Raw genomic sequence first — 21,462 nt, 5'->3', positions numbered from 1 at the left:
ATATATATAATTATATATATATTATATATATAATATATATTATATATATATTATATATATAATTATATATATATTATATATATAATATATATTATATATAATATTATAAATATATAATAATATTATATATAATATTATAAATATATAATAATATTATATATAATATTATAAATATATAATATATATTATATATAATATATATATAATATATATATGTATTTTGTGATGAGTATTGCTCTATTGCCCAGGCTGGAGAGCAGTGGCGCAATCTTGGCTCACTACAACCTCCGCCTCCCAGATTCAAGCAATTCTCCAGCCTCAGCCACCTGAGTAGCTGGGATTACAGGCGTGAACCACCATGCCGGACTAATTTTTGTATTTTTAGTGGAGATGGGGTTTCACCATTTCGGCCAGCCTGGTCTCAAATTCCTGACCTCAAGGGATCCGCCTGCCTCGGCCTCCCAAAGTGCTGGGATTACAGGCGTGAGCCACCAAGCCCAGCCTAATAATAATTTTTAAAAAGAGAAATTTACCAGAGGAGTGATAACTTGAGGAAGAGCTGCCCTAAGGCCCCTAAGCCTCCACCTGAATTGGAAATCGAGGCACAGCCTGGCTGGCTCACCCTGGTCAAGTCCTCTCTAAGAGGAAAGGTTCCCAGCATGGTGAAAAGGCAGGTGGGGGGCTGCCCTCTTCCCCCGTGCGGGGTAGGGGGAAAGAGGAGGCGCAAATTCTTGCAAAGCGGGTGCCCCACGCCGGCTCCCCCATTCTCCCTGGCGCACAACCCCAGGCTGAGCCCCAAGCACCGAGACGAAGGGCGAAAGACGGGCAGCCAGCGGTCCAGCGGAAGCCGGTCGCCTTCCCAGTCGGGCGGCAGTGGATGGGGGTCGCCCCAGCGGAACGGCGGCAGCGGGCAGAAGAGCGGAGCGCACGCAGGTCGCCCCGGCTCGGCGCACAGCCCGCCCGATGTACGTACGCTTAGCTTTGCGGAGGGTTCCCGCGCCGCGGGCTGCGCCGTGCGTGGTCGGGCGGGTCGCCAGCGGGGCAGGGGGCGATAAGTGTGGCATGGGGGCGGGGGCGGCCGCTTCCTCCCTCCTCGGCTCCCCGCTGGGGGCGTCCTGGCTCGGGAGCCGCCGAGAGTGCTAGGCCGTTGCGCCCACCTGGCCCTGGTGTCAGGGTGAGGGGCGCCTGAGGTCTTGGGCCACCCTTGCGCTTGGCAAACTGAAGGCCAGAGGGGTGTTGACCGCGGGGCACTGAGTTGGGTACAGGGCTGGGGAGGAATCAGGGTCTCGTGCCCTCCCCAGGCATATTAGGGTGGGAGGGGCATGGACATTGATAGGAGTCCCAGGCAGGAGCAGGATTCGAGAGACGACCCCCCGCTGGGCACCACCTGGGCCCTGAGTCTCCCTCTTCCCACCAAGCCCTGGCGCCACCTCTGAGCACCCCCCTCTCCCTCCCTCAATCTTCTCCCCAGCCCCTCCCTCCCTCAGCCCCCTTCCCCATCTCAGTCCCTCTACCCTCTAAAGTCCCTGCTCTGAGGAGACTCCGCCCTTTTCCAGGCACTGCCCACACTTGGACAGGTGTCTCAAACCTGCCGGCTCCTCTTCCCACGGCCACCCTCCTGAGGCACCTGCCAGGGTGCCTCAGAGACCCCACACCAACACCTCCAAAACTGTCCCCACCCTTCCTCCAAGAGGGGCACAGATGCCCGAAGACCTACAGGCAGGTGCAATGGGGGAGCTGGCAGAGGAGAGACATCTCAGCCTGTCCCTAGATGGATGGGCTGGGCCTGGGTGGGGGCTTCTCCCAGACCCCAGGGAAGGTCCACATCCCCTTCTGGTCTGTTGATTATAGAGTACACGGTTGAGACCCCTCAGAGAGAGGGGGCTGCAGTGCTGGCAAGGGCACTGGGGTGGGGGGGTGGCTTGGGGTGGGGAGGCCTGCGGGTTCCTTCCCAGACCCGCAGACTGCCCCCCACCCAACCCCAAAGCCTCAGCTGGGAGTGGGAGAGCTGCCCCTCCCCAGACCTCAGGTCTCAGCAGCAAACATGTACGTGTTGGTCAGTTTCATTTTGATTTTTGGCTGTTTCCTTTCACTCCCTTTCTTTTCTCAAACACCCTTTACTCCCACGGCCTCAGAGAGGAAAGTCAAGGGCAGCTGACTGAAGGCTCTTGGTCTCAAGCTTAAGTTTTATTGAAGGACATTTACCTGTCTCTAGACTGTCCCACCTGGACCAGGCACCAGACTCCTGGGCTCCGGGGGTTTTGGTTGGGCCACACAGGGAGGATGACACTGATGTCCCCGGATCTGTCTTGGGAGGGGGTTGAGGGCAGGCAGAGGTAGCTGAGGTTAGCATGGCAGAGGCTGGAGAGGATTAACAACCCACAAGAGAGGCACCCACCATCCCCCACCCGTGTGGGCATGGAGTGCCAAGAGCACAGGACCCGAAACACCTGCTTGCCAGCTTCTCATCCACCCTGCTGGGGCCTCCCGAGAGACACAGAGATGCGGGTTCTCTGAAGTCAGGGCTGGAAGTGGGTCCCTTCGTACCTCTGGTCCTCTCTCCAGCCCTGGAGTCCTGAGCAATGATCCCACCTCCACCCCCTCCCCAATGCAGACAAAATGGCCACAGCAACTAGGCATCCCCAGGATAGGGCAGTCGGGGAAGGGGACCCAGCCACCAGCCTCGGGGCGGGAGCTTCTGAAGCACCCACATCTTGTCTCCCTCCCATCATGGGACTCTAGTTTGGCACAGCCCTGGGAGTTTTCTTGGAGACGGCATTTTGTGACTCCTTTCACCAAGCATGGTCCCCAAATCCTATCCCTCACCCTTGGGGTCCTGGGAGATCTGGGACTTCAGAGCATCCCGGGTCTCAAACCTGCATTCAGATCCCTGCCTCTTTGCCTTAAAAAGACCCCTGAGGGGCCGGGCGCGGTGGCTCACGCTTGTAATCCCAGCACTTTGGGAGGCCGAGGCGGGTGGATCACAAGGTCAGGAGATCGAGACCACGGTGAAACCCCGTCTCTACTAAAAAATACAAAAAATTAGCCGGGCGTGGTGGCGGGCGCCTGTAGTCCCAGCTACTCGGAGAGGCTGAGGCAGGAGAATGGCGTGAACCCGGGAGGCGGAGCTTGCAGTGAGCCGAGATTGCGCCACTGCACTCCAGCCTGGGTGAAAGAGCAAAGACTCCGTCTCGGAAAAAAAAAAAAAAAAAAAGACCCCTGAGGAGTCAAAAGAGGCTAGTTCTCGCTCATATGCAGAAAAGTGAGATGGGGGATGGGAGAGGGGTCCCAGACTTTACCATGAATGAAACAGTCTTTGGGAAAAAATAGTGGGGGTGGTATTCTTGGACGATACCTTTGAAAAAAAAAAAAGAAAAGAAAAAAGAGAGAGAGAAACAAACGGAAAAAAAGGAAAGCTCAACATTTTTTAACCCCGTCTATGTTTTTGTTTGTTTTTTAGCCTCCCATTTGAAACGTGGTAATACTGTGATTCCATTTCTTGTTTAGCTGGTGAGGGAAGAGGGTGGGCAAGTTTATATAACTTTTTCTGTTGTTTTGTTTTTATTTCCTTTTCCTTTCTTTTTTTTTTTTTTTTTTTTTCCTATTTTAATGTACAGAAATGCAAAATATTTCTCTGGGTTTTTTTTTTCCTATCTTCTATGTTCTAGAATTTTCTTTTTGTGTGTGTTACTGTGGGAACCTTTCCTGTTAATGCAGAGATGGCTTTTGAATTTTAAGTGAACATTAATCATATACACATCTCTATATACTTTTTTTTCCTTTGTAATCTGAATTTAAAAGGGAAGATAACTCTAAAAAAAAAATCACTCCCACACCAACAGCTCCTGCCAAGTCAGCAGCGGCAGCAAATCCTCCTTTCAACTCCAGGCACAGGCTGGAGCTGCCGCAGATTTTAAATTAACTACAGTGGTGCAGCCTGTGCTGCTGCATTCCCCAGGAAGCTGGAGAGAAGCTGGGAGACCCAGGGAGGGGAAGAGACTTGTCCTGGGTTGCCCAGGGAGCTTCTTGGAACTTGCTGCTACTCCTCAGTTCAGTTTAGTATAATGGGCTGGACACGGGGGACAGGGAGCAGGACAGGCTGTTCAGGACAATCAGTGTCAGACCTCAGACTCGGATCCTTAGGAAACTGTGGAGGAGGGAGAGGTCTGAAGGCACCTGGCAGAGTTTAGCTGAGACACTCCAGGCAAGAGAAAAAATTCCATCTTGGGCTGGGCACGGTGGCTCACACCTGTAATCCTAGCACTTTGGGAGGCCGAGGGGGGTGGATCACCTGAGGTCAGGAGCTCAAGACCAGCCTGACCAACATGGCGAAACCCCAGCTCTACTAAAAATACAAAAATTTGGCCAGCCATGGTCACTCATGCCTGTAATCCCAGCATTTGGGGAGGCTGAGGCGGGCGGATCACCTGAGGTCAGGAGTTCAAGATCAGCCTGGCCAACATGGCGAACCCCCGTCTCTACTAAAAATACAAAAAAATTAGCCAGGCGTGGTGGTGCATGCCTGTAATCTCAGCTACTCGGGAAGCTGAGGCAGGAGAATCACTTGAACCTGGGAGGCAGAGGTTGCGGTGAGCGGAGATCATACCGCTGCACTCCAGCCTAGGTGACAGAGTGAGACTCCGTCTCGGGAAAAAAAAAAAAAAAATAGCCAAGCATGGTGGTGGGTGCCTGTAATCCCAGCTACTTGGGAGGCTGAGGCAGGAGGATCGCTTGAACCCAGGAGGCAGAGGTTGCAGTGAGCTGAGATTGTGCCATTGCACTCCAGCCTGGATGACAAGAGCAAGACTCTGTCTCAAAAAAAAAAAAAAAAAAAATCCATCTTGGTCTTGAGACTGAGACCAGTGATGTGGTCACTCCCAACAAATCCCTTTGTTGGCCCATCCCAGGTGATGGTGGAACCCCACAGGAATTTCTGGTTTCTGATGCTTACAGGAGAAACTGCAGCTCCGAGAGATCAAGTGACTGGCCCAAGTTCACACAGCTATTTAGAGGTAGATCCAAAAGTAGACCCCAGGCAGGGCGCGGTGGCTCACACCTGTAATCCCAGCACTTTGGGAGGCTGAGGCAGGAGGATCACTTGAGGCCTGGAGTTCCAGACTGACTGGTCAACAGAACAAGACTCTATCTCTACAAAAAAATATATATATATATATTTTAATCAGCCAGGCATGGTGGCATGTGCCTATAGTCTCAGCTACTGAGGGAGATGAGGGAGGAGAATCACTTGAGCTCAGGAGTCCAAGGCTGCAGTGAGCCATGATGGCACCACTGCACTCCAGCCTGGGCAACACTGCAAGACCCTGTCACTATAAAAATTTAAATGAAAAAGCTGGGCATGGTGGAATACACCTGTAATCCCAGCTACTCAGGAGGCTGAGATGGGAGGATTGCTTGAGCCCAGGAGTTTGAGGCTGCAGTGAGCCATGATTGCACCACTGCACTCCAGCTTGGGCAACAGAGCAAGACCCTGTCTCAAAACAAATAACAACAAATAGACTCCAGCCTTCTGACTCTGACCTCTAGACTCCAGCCAAGCTGTGGAGAGGGTGGAAAATGGAAAGCACGGTCCAGGAGCCCTGAGCAGAAGGAGGATTTGGGAGGTGGATGCTGGTTGTCTCAGCTCCTGCTTTCCCCCATCAGACCCCTCCAGAAATCAGCCTCCTGCTCTCTCATGTCCCTAGACTGAGGTCTGCCCACACTGAGAGACCCGGGTGCAGGTGGCCCCCACATTATAGAAACTCGTATGATTGTTGCTTCAGTGACTCAGGGAACCCTAAACCCTCACAGTTCATACATGTGGAGAAATAAATATTGAGGCACAGAGAGGGAAGAGAGTCACTCAAGGTCACACAATGTAGGATGAAAGAGGAAGATACTGATCAGGAGACTTCCTGGGATAAGCCCTCCTGTCCAGTCTTACCTGGTGCCTTCACTGGCCTCCCTCCAGCCCCCACCAGCACAGCCTGGTGCTAGGCTCACCCTCCCAAGGCCCAGAAAGAGTATACAGAGTTTGCCGTTTTTTCTTTTTTATTATTGCATTCCTGTCCCAGGGGCCACCTGCTCACCTTAGAAGTCTTTAGCATTAGAAGTTTCAGGGGATAGGGCAGGCACAGTGACTCATGCCGGTAATCCCAGTACTTTGGAAGGACGAGGCAGGAAGATCGCTTGAGACCAGGAGTTTGAAATCAGCCTGGGCAACATAGCAAGATCCCTATCTCTACAAAAAAAAATTTTTTTTAATTAGCCAGGTGTGATGGTGCATGCCTATAATGCCAGCTACTTGGAAGGCTGAGGTGGGAGGATCACTTGAGCCCAGGAGTTGGAGGCTACAGCGAGCTATCATCCTGCCTGTAGTCCCAGCTACTCGGGAGGCTGAGTCAGGAGAATCACTTGAACCCAGGAGGCGGAGGTTGCAGTAAGTTGAGATCGCACCACTGCACTCCAGCATGGGTGACAGAGCGAGACTCCATCTCAAAAAAAAACCCCAAAAAACAAAAAACCCTACAGTGTCAGGGGCTGCCTGGAAGGTGACACCCTTAGGTGAGGGTGGCAGAGAAGGCTCAGGCTCATGGCTTCCGGGCTCTCTGGCTTCTCCCTGTGGTCCAAATTTTATCATGTAATGGGCAGCCTCAGGTGACCCCCAAGAAGAGGTGCCAAGGCACCCCCTGACCTGCCTCATCCAGGAACAGAAAAAGGCAAAAGGGATGAATTTTGCTAAAATGATGCCGAAGCCAGAGGGAAAGGAGTGGGACTGACCTGAGGCAGGATCACTCCTCCAGATCGGCTCTGTGGTTGCCTTCCCTTTTAAATGCGCGTTTTCCCTTCACCCATCTGTTCACTCCGATTGGCCTTGTTTAAACAGCGCTTGTCTCCTCTTTCTGTCTGGGGGCACCTTTCTCTCTTCCTGCCTCTCTGTTTCTGTTTGCTTCTGTCATTGTTTCTGTCTTTCTGTCTCTCTTTCTCCTTCTCTTCCCATTTCTATCTCTGCCCGACTTTTTCTGTTCGCCCGTCTGTCTCTTTGTCTGTCTGCCTCCTGTCTCTTTCTCTCTTCCTCTCCATCTCTCTCCCACGGCATGGGCCTCTCTCCCATGCTGCCAGCCCCTCTGTAGCCCACCCTGTGGTTCTCTTCCATCAGCTGCTTCCTGCATGCTCTGTGGAGGTTTTCTGTTGTTTGAACAGTAAAGAAAGCTTGGCTAGTGGAACCCATTGTTTAAAAAGGAGAAAAAAAAAAAAGAGCAAACAGAAATGGCCGGGCAAGAGCCCCCTCCCATCCCTGGGATGAGACAAAAGCCACATTGGCCACCCATCTACTGGCTCAGAGGGGGAGCACAGTTTAGGGTCACTGTCTTTCCCCCATTCTGCATTCCCAATGCGGAGACCTTCTTTTCTTTTTTATTATTGCATTCCTGTCCCTGACCACTGAGAAGGTAGGTATCCCAGCTCCGCTGTGCGCTCTCGCTCCCATCTCCAGATAAGCCCCGCCACTTTGCTTGGTTTGAATGTGGTTTTCTTTCTCTCTCTTTCTCTCGATCTTGCCCTGGTTGGTTTCATCTTCCTCCCTTTTCTTTCTTTATTTTAGTGACTACTCATTTGTAACTTGCACTTTCTTCAAATGAGCTACAAAGCTATGTTTCCTGGTTTGTCATTTGGTTTTCTTGACTTTCCCCGACCAACTTTTCTAGCCCATCTCCCCTCCTTCTCCACCTTCCTTGTTCCCTCCTTCTTCCTCTCCATCCCTGACTTCCACCCCTAAATCCTCCTTCATGCCTTCTTTCTCATTCTGTTGTCCGAATGCATTTCTGTGTGGTTTAGCATTCCAAGTTTGTGTTTCTTTCCTGAACTGTATGCTGCAGTGAAGCCAATTTGATTTCTGTTGTCTGGAGTAGCTGCGAAGCCCCTCCTCACCTTTCATCCCTGCCAGCCCCTGGGACTTCGGTCACCCTGCTGGCCTTCAGGGCCCTTTCGGGCAATAGGCAGTGACAGAGGAGCCAGTGCGGGGCCTCCTGGCCTTCAGATCGTGGAGGAAGTTCTGGCCAAGTTCAGGCACAAGGGAAAAGCCCCATCCCATCCTCGGGGGCCTACTGGGCCAAACAGAACTCTGGGCTTCCACGAGTTTTTCCCTGGCTGAAGGATGGAGCTTTGGGGTGGGAGCTGCAGGGCTCTGGAGGAGCAACGGGCACCAGGACTGAGTCTCCAGCTTCCATCTATTGGGTGCGATAGTAGATTCATTTGGGGTGGCAGTGGGCAGGGCAGTGAGCTGGCCAGGAGCAGGTTTGAGACCTAGAGGGCCTACTTAGCAAAGTCTCTGTGAGGTAATTTACAGGTAATTTACCTGCCCGCTGCCTGGTCCATGATCCAACCCAGACAGGGGCTCCTTCTACCCTCAGCATCCTTCCATCTTCTGAATTTGAGCAGCTTAATGTGAACCCTCAGAGCAGAATGATCCCAAAAGAACAGCCAGCAGGGACTAGGAGCCCACAGGGTGCTGCAGCAGAACCAGGATTGGGTCCTGGGACTTGTGACTCCCAGCCCAGGGCTCATCCAGCCACACTGAGGGTACTAGAGTCAGAGGTGGACCCTAGGGGACCCCACCTCCACACCCCTGCCCTTTAAACTGTTTCCTTTCCCACCTGGGAGCAGCTACAGAAATTTGGCATTCTGGCCAGGTGCGGTGGCTCACGCCTGTAATCCCAGCACTTTGGGAGGCCGAGGTGGGCGGATCACTTGAGGTCTGGAGTTTGAGACCAGCCTGGCCAACATGGCAAAACCCGTCTCTACTGAAAATACAAAAATTAGCCGGGCATGGTGATACATGCCTGTAATCCCAGCTACTTGGGAGGCTGAGGCAGGAGGATCGCTTGAACCTGGGAGGCAGAGGCTGCAGTGAGCCTAGATTGTGCCACTGCACTCCAGCATGGAATGGATGACACGACTCCGCCTCAAAAAAAAAAAAAAAAAAAAAAAAAAAAGGACATTCAGTATTCCAACCATTATGAGGCCTCCACAGGCTTCCATCTTCAGCTTTGAAAAGAGAAGGCCCAGCCACTCGTCCCTACCCCACCCCATGTTTATCCTGGGGGCAGGTGTCAGGGAGCTCACCCACTCAGAGCATCCTCCTCAACACTGGGTGGTGTTAGGAGGGCAGACAGCAAGTGGCTCTTTGAAAAGGGAGAAAGGGCAAGCTAGGCGAGGTGGTGCCACCTGTAGTCCCAGCTACTCAGGAGGCTAAGGCAGGGGTATTGCTTGAGCCCAAGAGTTTGAGGCTACAGTGAACCATGATTGCACCACTGCACTCCAGCTTGGGCAACAGAGCGAGACTCAGTCCCTGCTCCCTCAAAAAAAAAAAAGAAAAAGAAAAGAAAAGAAGGAAAGTGCTGCTGATCTGACAGGAGAGACTCTGTTGAAGCCCCATGAGGAAGGGGAGGGTCCGTCCTTGAGGAGTTTCTGATATGACCAGGGACCCACAAGTTGGGTGGTCGTCTTAAGTCCTCAAAGGAAGCAAGAGTAGAGCATCTCAGGTGTTTACCTGTTCTTGTCCTTCAGAGTACCAGGACCAAGTGAACACACTGCCCCTTGCTACTCCCTTCCACCATCTTTTCCACTTGACCCTCAGAAATTTCTTACCCAAAGGTTGGGTGCAGTGGCTCATGCCTGTAATCCCAATGCTTTAGGAGGCCGAGGCGGGAGGATCACTTGAGGCCAGGAGTTTGAGACCAGCCTGAGCAACATAGCAAGACCCCATCTCTACTAAAAATAAAATAAAATAAATAGCCAGGCATGGTGGTGTGTACCTGTAGGCCCAGCTACTGAGGAGGCTGAGGTGGGGGGATCACTTGAGCTCAGGAGTTGGAGGCTGTAGTGAGCTATGATTGCACCATTGCACTCCAGTCTGGGCAGCAGAGCCAGACCCCATCTCAAAAAGATATATATATATATATATTACACAAGCAAAAGAAAACATGTCGGGTAGCAAGTGGTAAAAAGGAGAGGAGGGGCTCCTGGGAACAGGGCTCAGAGGCAGGCGAGGTCCCTCAGTCACTCACTCATTCATTCATTCCCACACACACTAAGCAGACATGTGCCCAGCACCTCCTCTGTGCCAGGCCCCATCTGGATGTCCACGCCAGGAGAGAGGCAGGCAGACCTGGGTTTCCCAGGATGGAGGATGGATGAAGACCGCTGAGCATGATGAGAGGGGAAAAGCTGAAATGTGGGTGGGAAGCTCCTGCTCACCAGGGTAGCCCCCTGGCTAGCACGGCCTGGCAGAGTCCATACAGAAGGAAGGAACCAGGTTTTATGGGATCATAGAGGAGCGGACGTGATGCAGCCTGGAAAAGGTGCCCTGGAGCTGAGGGTAGGGATGCCAATAGGCATTAGCCAGGCTGTGGGAGGGAGGTAGGGAGAGGGGATCCCTGCAAGAGGCACCAAGGCACAAAAAACAGCTTCCTGGAGGGGAGGTTTGGAGGTCTCTGAGCATCCTATGATCCCATAGTGCTTGGCCTTGGATCTTCCCAGAGAGAATGAGACCCAGTCAAGCTGAGGACGAGGCTCAGACTCTGGCAGGCGCATGGAGACCCCTTTCTGAGGACTACCGGTGGGATGGGTGGAGAAGGACATGAGAGGTGCCTTCCTCCCATCCTCTGCCATCTTGGTACTTGGTGGACACCCCATAGGGTCCCCCAGTCCTTCCTGCACTGCTCTGACCCTGTGAAGGGACCATGAGTTGGTTGTACTCTGAAAAGAGTCACCCAACCCCAATATAGGCTGACCCAGCAAAGACTCCACTTATCCCCATTTTACCAGTGGGGAAACTGAGGCTCCCCACCGTCAGGTGACTTCCTTAAGGTCTCACAACAAACTCACACCAGGGCCGATTCCAGGGTGTTCCACTTTTCCAGTGACTATCATCTTAGGCCATGGCAGGCCCATGACTTGGAGGAGATGAGAAGGAAGTAGGAAAGAACTTGGTCTTCAAAAATATCAGGCAGGAAGGATCCAGATCAGCACAGGGGATTGGACCTGGGGGCTTGGACCTTGATGGTAGGGGACAGGACCATGATGGAGGTGAACAGCCATCCAACCTAGACCCTTTTTGCTCCTAACACTCCCATCCGACTCTCAGCATAATGTAGTGGGAAGTCAGGAGGGCTCTGCAGCATCTGTGGGAAGGACCCATCATGGCCCGTGGTCTTCCTCACCTATTGTTGGCTCCTTTCTTTGAGTCAGAAGTAGAGGTGGGTGGATCACCCGAGGTCAGGAGTTCAAGACCAGGCTGGGCAACATGGTGAAACCCCATCTCTACTAAAAATACAAAAAAAAAATTAGCCTGACATGATGGCTCACGCCTGTAATCCCTTAGCTACTCAGGAGGCTGAGGCAGGACAATCACTTGAACCTGGGAGGTGGAGGTTACAGTGAGCCAAGATCACGCCATTGCACTCCAGCCTGGGCAATAGAGTGAGACTCCATCTCGAAACAAACAACAACCAAAAAAAAAAAAAGAAAAAAGAAAAAGAAGAAGTAGCTGGCTCAGGTCCAAACTCAAGAGTTGGAGCCAGTGTTCACAGCCAGGCTGATTCCTAAGTTCCGTACTCTCTGCCCTGCTGCGCTGCCTCCACTAACCAAAGTAGCAAGCAAAGATTTCTTAAATAAGGAGACTAGCGTCAGCTTGAGTTATGGACTACTGTGAATTGGCTCCCAAGCTTCCCCCAGCTCATATGTGTTCACTTTGCACTCTTTGACGACCCAGGGTATAGGACAGAAACTGCAAATATGAAAATCCCAGAGACGTTCTCATTTGCCTCCTGTTGAGGGAAAAGAATGGTGGGCTGGGGGCGCTTGGAAGTGCTGGGGCACGGGCTGCCTGGCTGCCTCCTGGAGTGGGGGGAGTATATGTTAGGGGAGCTGATGGTCTCCTGTTGAGAATACAACTGCCGTCTCAGAGGGGCCAACTCAAGGCCGGGCGCGATGGCTCACACCTGTAATCCTGGCACTTTGGGAGGCCGAGGCAGGTGGATCACCTGAGGTCAGGGGCTCAAGACCAGCCTGGCCAACATGGTGAAACCCTGTCTCTACTAAAAATATAAAAATTAGCCAGGCGTGGTGGCGGGCACCTGTAATCCCAGCTACTTGGGAGGCTGAAGCAGGAGAATCACTTGAACCCGGGAACCAGAGGTTGCAGTGAGCTGAGATCGTGCCACTGCACTCCAGCCTGGGCAACAGAGCGAGACTCTGTCTCAAAAAAAATAAAAAAATAAAAATGAAAGAGGGGACAATCCAGCCTCCAACTCTCCTACCCTAGGGTGAGGGGTGAGCTTGTGATCAGGAGAGTCAGGGGGCTCAGAGGGGCACCCCAATACCAGGAAATATCCATTGTGCCCACTTACGCCTGTCTCTGCCCCAAAGGGAGACATTAAGCTCTCCCAGGAGAGGTCTTCATGGCCTGATTGGCTTTGGGCAGCTATGGCTAGTGTTCATTGGCTGCTTCAGGCACCAATCAGGAGCCATCTGTGCCTTTCCACCAATGAGGTTGACCTCCTGGTTCTACCTCCATGTTCAGCTCAGCTCCAGCCCTGCAGGGAAAGGCTTGGACACCACCTTGCCCTCTGCAAGAAACACCCAGGGCCATGCCAAGGAAACTGTGCTCCTTCCAGTCCCTAGCAGCAAGGTGCCCTGAGAGGTGGCAGCAGCTTTTGTCTTCTCATCCAGCCTGCCAGTGGCCGCGCTTGGTGGCTCACACCTGTAATCCCAGCACTTTGGGAGGCTGAGGCCAGAGGATCACTTGAGGTCAGGAGTTCGAGACCAGCACCAACCTGGCCAACACGGTGAAACCCCGTCTCTCCTAAAAGTACAAAAACTAGCCAGATGTGGTGACAGACGCCTGTAGTTCCAGCTGTTCGGGAGGCTGAGGAAGGAGAATTGCTTGAACTCGGGAGGCAGAGGTTGCAGTGAGCCCAGATCACGCCAGTGCACTCTAGCCTGGGAGACAGAGTGAGACACCTTCTCAAAAAGAAAGAAAAAAGAAACAGCCTTCCAAAAGGGCTTGGTCCAGGCTTCTAGGACTCTCTTCCTTCCTTAGCAAACAGAATCAAGGTTTTGCTAGGCGCCAAGTTCGGTGATAAAAAGTGAGGTTACAGAGGTGAATCAGATACCACATCTGCCGTGGAGGTGCTCAAAGTCAAGTTGGTAGTGGTGATCGGAGGATTTTTGGGGAGGAACAGACCTATAAACAGACAAGGACAGTCAACTGCTACTAGATGGAGGGCCAAGGACAGGAGGAGGGATCAGCTCTGTGTAGGGAGAGAGACAGGGAGGGCGGGCAGGGGGCCTGCAGAAAATCCTGGAATCTTTGCCCTGGAAGGGACATCAGGAAGCAAAAGCCAACCCTCTCATTTTGTGGATGGGGAAACTGAGGCCCAGACTGGGGAAGTGACGTGGCCAGGGTCGCTGGGTGAGATAGAGGCAGGCTCTCAGACTCCTGAATCCCAGCCAGGGCCCTTTTGATGGTGCCAGATGCCCTTCCTGGTTTTCTGTGTCCCAATCCTTGTGTCCTAACTCCACTTTTGGAAAAACATTTGCCATCTCTATACAGCGGTCACCTAAGAGTTGCCCACTCAGGAGCCGGGCGCTGCCAGCCCTTCCTCCAGAGGCGGCGTGGCCTCCTCTCAGGCCTAGAATGGGGTGGTTGCGTTTCTCTCTCTCTCTCTATCTCTCTCTTGCATTTTTGTGAATCTAATGATGAACTTATACTACCACACTTTTCCCTTCTCTTACACACCTTACCTACTAAAGGAGGAAGTGCCACTTTATTGGTAAGTGGACGTTAACCAAGAGGGACTTAAAAATCAGAACTTAAAAAAAAAAGAAAAAGAAAAGGAAAAGAGAGAAACAGAAAGACAGTCGGGTGCTACTGACAGCTCCAAAGCTCTCTGCAGGGCCGGAAAACAAAGAAAAATATTAACAGAAAAATGTCAGGTTCCCCAGGATCAGATATTGTTTTTGATTTTTGGTATCTAATGACATTTGTGGATTTTGTTTTTTTATTTCTGTTTTTCCTCCCTTTCTTCGGTTCAGTTTTGAGTTCAGTTGTCCCCCTCGCCCCCTCCCCCATCTGTGTGCCGTGTGACGCCCCCAACCCCTCCATCCCTTCGCCCACCCCCAAGCGCTGGGGGTCCGGCCTGGTGGGCTGGCCCTGGCCCCGCTCCCGGTGCCGCTCTCTCTTCTCTCTGCCGGGAATCGTCCGTCCCATCGGGGGGCAATGCCAGCCCCGATGCCTGTCCTGGAGCCCCTCCCCCCCACCGCTCTGTCCCTCTTGTGTTTTGCATGCCAAGAACCCTGCATGAGCTGCACTGTTGAGGCCAGAAGGTGGACACCCAGGAGAGGCAGAGGCAGGGCAGGCGCGGGGAACCGTGTGTGCGATGCTCCGGGACTGGCAGCCCCCGGCTCGGGCCGGTGAAAGCCCTCTCTCCTTCTCTCCCCCCACCCCACCCGCCCGCTCTCTCACCCCAACTTCTCGATCCTCTTGCTCTGTCCTCTCTCTGCCCCAACTCTTGTCCCCTGCCTGTCTGGATTTTTTCTGTTTCTCGAACTTCTCCCTGGCTTCCATCCTTCTCTCTCTTGGCTCTGTCTTTCTCCCTCTCTCTCTCTTCTCTTCCCCCCCCCCGTCTCTCCTCTGTCTCTTCTTCCCACTGTCTCTGTCCCCTTCTCTCTTCCCCCTTTTTCCTTCTCTTCCCTCTCTCCTTTCTTACTCTCTCCTCTCTCTCCCTCGCTCTTTCGCCCTCTCTCTTTCTCATCTCTCTGCCTCTCACTGTCTCTCTCCTGCTCTTTTTCTCTCTTCCTCTTTTTCTTCTCTGCCTCCTCCCTCTCTCCCTCTTTCTTCTCTCTGTCTCTCCTCTCTCCCTCTCTCCTGTCTCTCTTCATTCTCTCTCTCCGTCTCTTTCTTTTTCTGTCTCTCGCTCTCTGTGTCTCTCTGTCTCTTTCTCTCTCTCCTCTCTTTCTCTGTCTCTCCCTTCTCTTCCCTCTTTCTCTCTGTCTCTCTCTGTCTCTTTCTCTCTTTCTCTCTCCTCTCTCTCTGTCTCTCTCGTCTCCCTCTCCCCCCTCCGTGCCCTGTCTACCTCTCTCCCCGTCAGAAGCCCAGCTCGCCCTCGCCCAGGGCCCGTGACAAGGCGGCGGCCGCCGCACCCACGCCGCCCGCGCGGGGGAAGGAGAGCCCGAGCCCGCGCTCGGCGCCGTCGTCCCAAGGTCGCGGAGGCCGCGCGGCGGGCGGGGCGGGCAGGCGGCGGCGGCGGCGGCGTAGGCGGCGGCGCTCGCGGTCCTCGGCGTCCGCGCCCCGCCGCAGGGGTCGCCGGCGCCCCCGGCCCGCGCCCCCCCGGGGCTCGTCGCGCTCGCTCAGCAGGGCCCGCTCCAGCAGCGACTCCGGCAGCGGCGGCGGCGCCCCCGGCCCCGGGCCCGAGCCCGGCTCTGAGCGAGGCCACGGCGGACACGGGAAACGGTGAGCGTGCTGGACCCGGAGCTGGACTCCCGCCCCCACCCCGCACAGGGCTCCCCTCCACTAGCGGATCCCCGCCCACGGGATCCCTCCCCGCACTGAGCTACGCCCCAGGGATCCCAACCCCCCCCCACGGAGCTACCCCCACGGATTCCATCCCCCCCATGAGCTACCCCCCACGGATCCCACCCTCCCCACTGATCTATCACAAACGGATCCCAAACCCCCACCACTGAGCTACCCCCCCACGGATCTCACCCCCCCATTGACCTATCCCCCCACGGATCCCACCCTCCCCACTGATCTACGCCCCACAGATCCCAACCCCTCCCCACTGAACTACCCCCCACGGATCTCAACCACCCACGGAGCTCTCCTCCCTCTCCACGGACCCCAAACCCCTATGGACCCCATGGATCCTCCCATGGATTTCCTCCCCACGCTGATCTCAACTCCCCTCTCACAGGGCCCCCTCCCTCGACGACCCCAACTCTCCCTAGGGAGTTACCCTCCCTCCGCTGACCTCCAAACTCCGGGGAGTTTCCCTCCCCACACTGATCCCAGCCCCCCGACGGAGTTCTCCCTCCACTGATGCCAACCCCCCAGGGAGTTCCCTCCCCACCCTGAGCTACCCCGGGTTATCCTGACCCCTTCCCCACAACTGATCCGTCTCCCCTTACTGATCACTGCCCCCAGGGAACCCCCTCTCCTCCCATGAGGCTCCCCGCTTACTGGTCACTCTCCCCTCATCCCGCAGAACAATCTCCTCCACTGATCTCCCCCAACACGCCCCCTCACGGGGCTCCCCCTGAACTGACCCCTGCCGCTCACTAGGCTCCGTGTTCACTGCGCACTCCGCACAAACTGACCACAAACTACACGGACCCCGCCCCTCCGCCCTAAGCCCCTCCCCAGGGAACCCTCTCCGCCCCCAGCCCCCTTTCTGGGTCGGTGAGCCCTATCCCGCGCCGTCTCCCTCCTCCAGGGCCAAGGAGCGGCCCCCGCGCGCGCGGCCCGCCAGCACCTCTCCGTCCCCGGGCGCGCACGGCCGGCGCGGCGGCCCGGAAGGGAAGAGCTCGTCGCGCAGCCCCGGCCCGCACCCCCGCTCCTGGAGCTCCAGCCGCTCGCCCTCTAAATCGCGCTCGCGCTCCGCAGAGAAGCGGCCCCGCAGCCCCAGCCGCTCGCCGTCGCCCAAGAAGCCCCTCAGCCGGTGAGTGCCCGCCCGGACGGGGCCGACGGGGAGGGCGGCGGGGTGGAGCGGCCGGGCCGCGTCGCTCACTTACCTCGGGCCGGCCCCGCAGGGACAAGGACGGCGAGAGCCGCACAAGGCACTCTGAGGCCGAGGCCGCCCGCGCCCGGCGCCGCTCCCGCAGCTACTCGCCCATCCGCAAGCGGCGCCGGGACTCGCCAAGCTTCATGGAGCCGCGGCGCATCACCAGGTATGGAGGGTCTTGGGGGGGCCGGGGACGCAGGGCTGGGGCCGCTGACCCGGTTCAGGAACAGAGACTTCGGCCCGGGGACCTTCTCTGAAGATCCACTGAACCTGGCACGGGGATGGGGGTGAGGGGGGCTAAAGGACAATGAGTGGGTTCTGCCAGGGTAGGGGGCCAGGGGAAGAGGCGGCTAGAACTGGAGGTGCTGGGGGCGATCAGAGAGACAGGTGCAGGAGGCCTCGCAGAAGGAAGGGTCCCGGTGGGGGCCTGAGGGCCCATGAAGGGGAGGGGGCTCTGTACTTGGGTCTGGGTGGGCCGCAGCTGGCATGGAATTCAGCTCTGCAAGAGTCCCACCATCCCTCCGGAGCCCCTCCCGCCCTCCCTGCATCCTTCTCCGGACAATGATGTCTCCTTTTCTCCTTCATCTCAAGGTCCAGCCTGCTGAGTGGCCTGTGGTCAGCCTGGGGGCCAGGCGGACCCCTCTGCACAGGCTGCCTGGGAGATACCCAAGTGAGCTGGTCTGGCCCTGGTCAGCTGTCCGTCTGTCTGCATCTCTCTTTCTCACTAACCTGGGGGATTTGGAGGAGGGGGCACAGCAGCCTGGTCTCTGGGGCAGCTGTCAGAAGAGCAGCCACACTCCCTTGCCCTACACAGCTGTGGGGCTGTGCCCAGGGCGTGGCTGGTGAAGCCATGATCAGTTTTTCTGCTAGGACTGGAAGTGTCTGGGCCTGGGTCTCCGGGTGACATTATGGTCTGCCTTTGTGGAAATCACCCTGAAGCCCTAGATTACTCTGGCGGGGGGTTGGGGGGAACACAGGCAAAAAGTTCTGAGCCCAACTCTGCCACTGCCTTGCTGGGCAGCCTTGGGAGATCAGCGTGCCTCTCTGGGCCTTGGTTGCCACATCTGTACAATAACCAGGGTTTCGTGAGCATCTTTTCAGTTCTAACAGGGTATGATTCTCAAACTAGTCCCTCCTAGTCCTTGGTGATCCAGGTAACCAAGAAGCGTGGGGGCGGGGCATTGCCCCAGAGCTCAAAGCCAGACCGCCTTGAAGGAAAAGACAGATTGTGTTACTTCTTTTTTTTCTTTTTTTTGAGACTGAGCTTCGCTCGTCACCCAGGCTGGAGCACAATGGCGCGATCTCGGCTCACGGAAACCTCCACCTCCCAGGTTTAAGCAATTCTCCTGCCTCAGCCTCCCAAGTAGCTGGGATTACAGGCACCCGCCACCACGCCCAGCTAATTTTTTTTGTATTTTTAGTAGAGATGGGGTTTCACCATGTTAGTCAGGCTGGTCTCAAACTCCTGACCTCAGGTGATCCACCCACCTTGGCCTCCCAAAGTGCTGGGATTATAGGCATGAGCCCCCGCGCCCGTCCAGATTGTCCTACTTCTAACGGATGTCCTCTCCCACCTCCTGTCCAGCCACCGTGCCCAAGGAACAAAGAGCCATTTCGAACCCAAGGATCTTCCTGCGTCCCCCCTTCCTTCTGATGCCAACTCACCAGGCTGGGGACACCCCCAGACAGGTCACACACCCTGCCCGTAGGCCAGGCCCTCACACCTTCCACCTGGCACCCACTTAGCCCCTCTCTCAGGCTGCCTCCTCCTCCACTAACGTACACCTGTTTTCTTCCTCAGAATTAACCCTGCGACGGGGCAGTGTTGCCCCTTAACCTCTCTTTTCTCTTCTCTGGGTCATAGCCTCCTGGCTTCCAACTAACTCTGGGCCAGCGGGAGGTAGCTGAGTGAGGAGTGGGGCCGGCGGGACTGGACCGGACCGTGGGCATGGGGAGCAGCGGCCAGGACTCTCCTCCTTGTTCCTTTCGAGTGACCTGAAAGCAACAAACTCCTTGATTGCAGAGGGGACAGGGGAAGAGAGAGGCAGGGCTGGGACGTAGTTACAGACACTTATACACGCCAGCTTGGGTGATGGGAGCTGTCCATATTTGCAAGTTTCATTCATTCAACAAGTTTTTTTTTTTTTTTAGACGGAGTCTCGCTCTGTCACCCAGGCTGGAGTGCAGTGGCGCAATCTCCACTCACTGCAGCATCCGCCTCTGGGGTTCAAGTGATCCTCCCACCTCAGCCTCCCAAGTAGCTGGGATTACAGGTGCACGCCACCATGGCTGGCAAATGTTTGCATTTTTAGTAGAGACAGGGTTTCATTATGTTGGCCAGGCTGGTCTCAAACTTCTGACCTCGAGTGATCCGCCCGCCTCAGCGTCCCAAGGTGCTGGGATTACAGGCATGAACCACCGCGCCCAGCCTCAACAAGTATTTATTAGCAGGTGTTCGGATCGGGCAGAGACACAGGCTCTTTTCCCTGCAGATAGGTGAAGAAAAGCAAAACAATCAACATGGAATTTGCAAGTAACCAATGACCATTAGATTCCATTTGGAGGAGACGGGTGTCTCTAAGGCCAGGACTCAGGGGAAACTGAGGCAGGAAGCCCTGGCCGCTGCTGGGATGGGGCTCGGAGCCTGGGATGGCCTGTAATCAGCTTTTCCTTCCCGGCAGCGCCCGCAAGCGTCCTATTCCATACTACCGGCCCAGCCCCTCTTCCTCCTCCAGCTGCTTGAGCAGCGACTACTCGACCCGGAGCCACAGCCGCAGCCCCAGCCCCGGCCACAGCCACGGGAGCTACAGCAGTCGCAGTCATGGGACCCGCAGCCAGACACGCAGCCCCTCGAGGACCCCCAGTCCCAGCTACCACAGCCGGAGCAGCTCTGAGAGCGGGGGCTTCTGAGCCCAGACAGACTCAGCTTGGTGCCCCCTTGGCACTGGGAGAGGCGAGGAGCGGGCCCCAGGACCCTGGCGGGGAGGGGGCTGTACCCCCTTGCCCCCAAGGCTACAAAGAGGTCTCAGGGCCAATGCACGGGCAGATGTGACCGGGGAAGACTGAGGGTGGGCACCCGGTGGACAAGGAGAAGCCAGATGTGCTGCTTCTAAGGGTGTCCTCTCCCACCTCCTGTCCACCCACTGCGCCCGGGGAACAAACAGCCGTTACGAACACAGGGATCTCCCCACCCCCCTTCCTGCTGATGCCAACTCACCAGGCTTGGGACTGCTGCCGGTGGATGGTACCAGAGTCCACGATCTGCTGTGTCACTTCACCTTAGCTCAGTGCAGCCAGGGACACCTTGCAAGGTGCCAGCCCTGGGAGCCCCTCTTCCCCACTGCACAGTTCCCTCCACTCCTCTCTTATCACTGGGCAGATGAGGATGTGGTACAGCACGCAGGATCGGACCTAGACAGAAAGAAGAACAGCCTAACCCTTGGTGCACCCCCATCCAAGCTGGGGAGCTGCATCCTTTTGAGCTGGCTGCAGGAGGACCCTGGCTGAGGGCTGGTGGCTGGCCCCACAGCCTCCCCTAAGCTCCTCCACTGACCCAGGAGTGCCCAGACGGGTGGCCCCCAAAATCCCAACCTGGGGAGCTAGACACCTCACTCTTGGTCTGACCTCTCCAGGCCAGGCTGTCCTCACCCCATGCCCTGGGCCAACGTCCTACCAGCCAGGACTTCTGCATGACAAGAGGTGGTGGATACAGACCTCAGGTACATTTGACTCTGAGGTCAAAAGGGGTTCAGGTCAAGAGGTGGGAGAGGAAAGGGGTAGATGGGAGGTGGAATCTGTAGGAAAGAGAAAAAGCAAAGTTGTTCACTGACTGAGCAGCCCCCCGGGGAGTAGAGACGGGTCCCCAGGGAGGGAGCAGGTGACAGGTCAGCAGTGCCCCCAGCCCCACCCAAGAGGAGGGCAACATGTGCCTGTGGTCTGGGACCTGGGCTAGATGGCAGCCCAGGGTCACAGGCATAGGATAACATGTGCTTTGGACCTGCCAAGGGAGTACCTTGGGGGTCTGATGGGGTTGTGGCCAGCCGAGCCTCTGCAGACGGAGGCTACAGCCCTCAGAACGGGGGGGAAGGAAAGAGACTGAGGGCCCTGGCCTGGGGCATCGATGGGGAAATGGTGGCCCCCAGTCCTCTTCTGCTGCTCCCAGCCCCCTCCTCCTGGGGCCCTCAGGGATCTCACGAAGTCTTCCTTGGCCCAACCAGGCAGATGCCCCGGGCTCCAGTGGGGGGAGGGGTCTGGGGTCTGGTCCGGGTTCCCCGCTTTCTCTATGTCCCCCCTCCCTCTTTCTCCGCGGTGCGGATAAAAATTGGACACGAATAAAACCCTTGGTGCCCGGATGGCAGGCGGTGAGACCAGGCCTCTGTGCATGTGGGCACCCCAGGAGATTCAGGAGGGCAGCGGGGCTGGGGTCTTCCTCCGAGGAAGGAGAAAGGCTCAGACTGCTCCTTGGGACCCCAGAGAGAAGAGCTGGCATCCAAGAGCCAGTGTGTCTATCCCCCTGCCTCTGAGCTTGAGGCTAAAACAGGGGCCCAAAGAGACCTTCCTCCCAGCCTGGAGGCCCGGTGGACTTTGAACACCCTGCAGGGTGGGCTGCCTGAGCCCACGCATCCAGACTACCTTCAGCAGTGGGTGGGGACGGGGTAGAGGGAGGAGACACAGGGTGGAC

At 55.7% G+C, this 21,462-nt stretch overlaps 1 protein-coding gene across 2 annotated transcripts in view; it reads left to right on the top strand.

Moving 5' to 3' along the window:
• Positions 1 to 21,133, top strand: part of SRRM3 (serine/arginine repetitive matrix 3) — an 85,233-nt gene extending 64,100 nt beyond the window's left edge. The window contains exons 11-15 of one of the 2 annotated variants that reach the window (XM_055292759.1): positions 788 to 965; positions 15,150 to 15,511; positions 16,494 to 16,718; positions 16,810 to 16,947; positions 19,463 to 21,133. In XM_055292759.1, the coding sequence (XP_055148734.1) occupies positions 788 to 965; positions 15,150 to 15,511; positions 16,494 to 16,718; positions 16,810 to 16,947; positions 19,463 to 19,691 (1,132 nt within the window). In that variant the 3' untranslated portion in view covers positions 19,692 to 21,133. Of the gene's footprint in view, positions 1 to 787; positions 966 to 5,930; positions 7,449 to 13,812; positions 15,512 to 16,493; positions 16,719 to 16,809; positions 16,948 to 19,462 lie in introns of those variants that run through there. The other variant, XM_063646319.1, reaches the window with a different exon arrangement.
• Positions 21,134 to 21,462: the final 329 nt, after the last annotated feature.

The sequence above is a fragment of the Symphalangus syndactylus genome, chromosome 9 (genome assembly GCF_028878055.3).
Source record: "Symphalangus syndactylus isolate Jambi chromosome 9, NHGRI_mSymSyn1-v2.1_pri, whole genome shotgun sequence".
Lineage (NCBI taxonomy): Eukaryota > Metazoa > Chordata > Mammalia > Primates > Hylobatidae > Symphalangus > Symphalangus syndactylus.
This window is presented reverse-complemented; position numbering and strand designations above follow the sequence as displayed.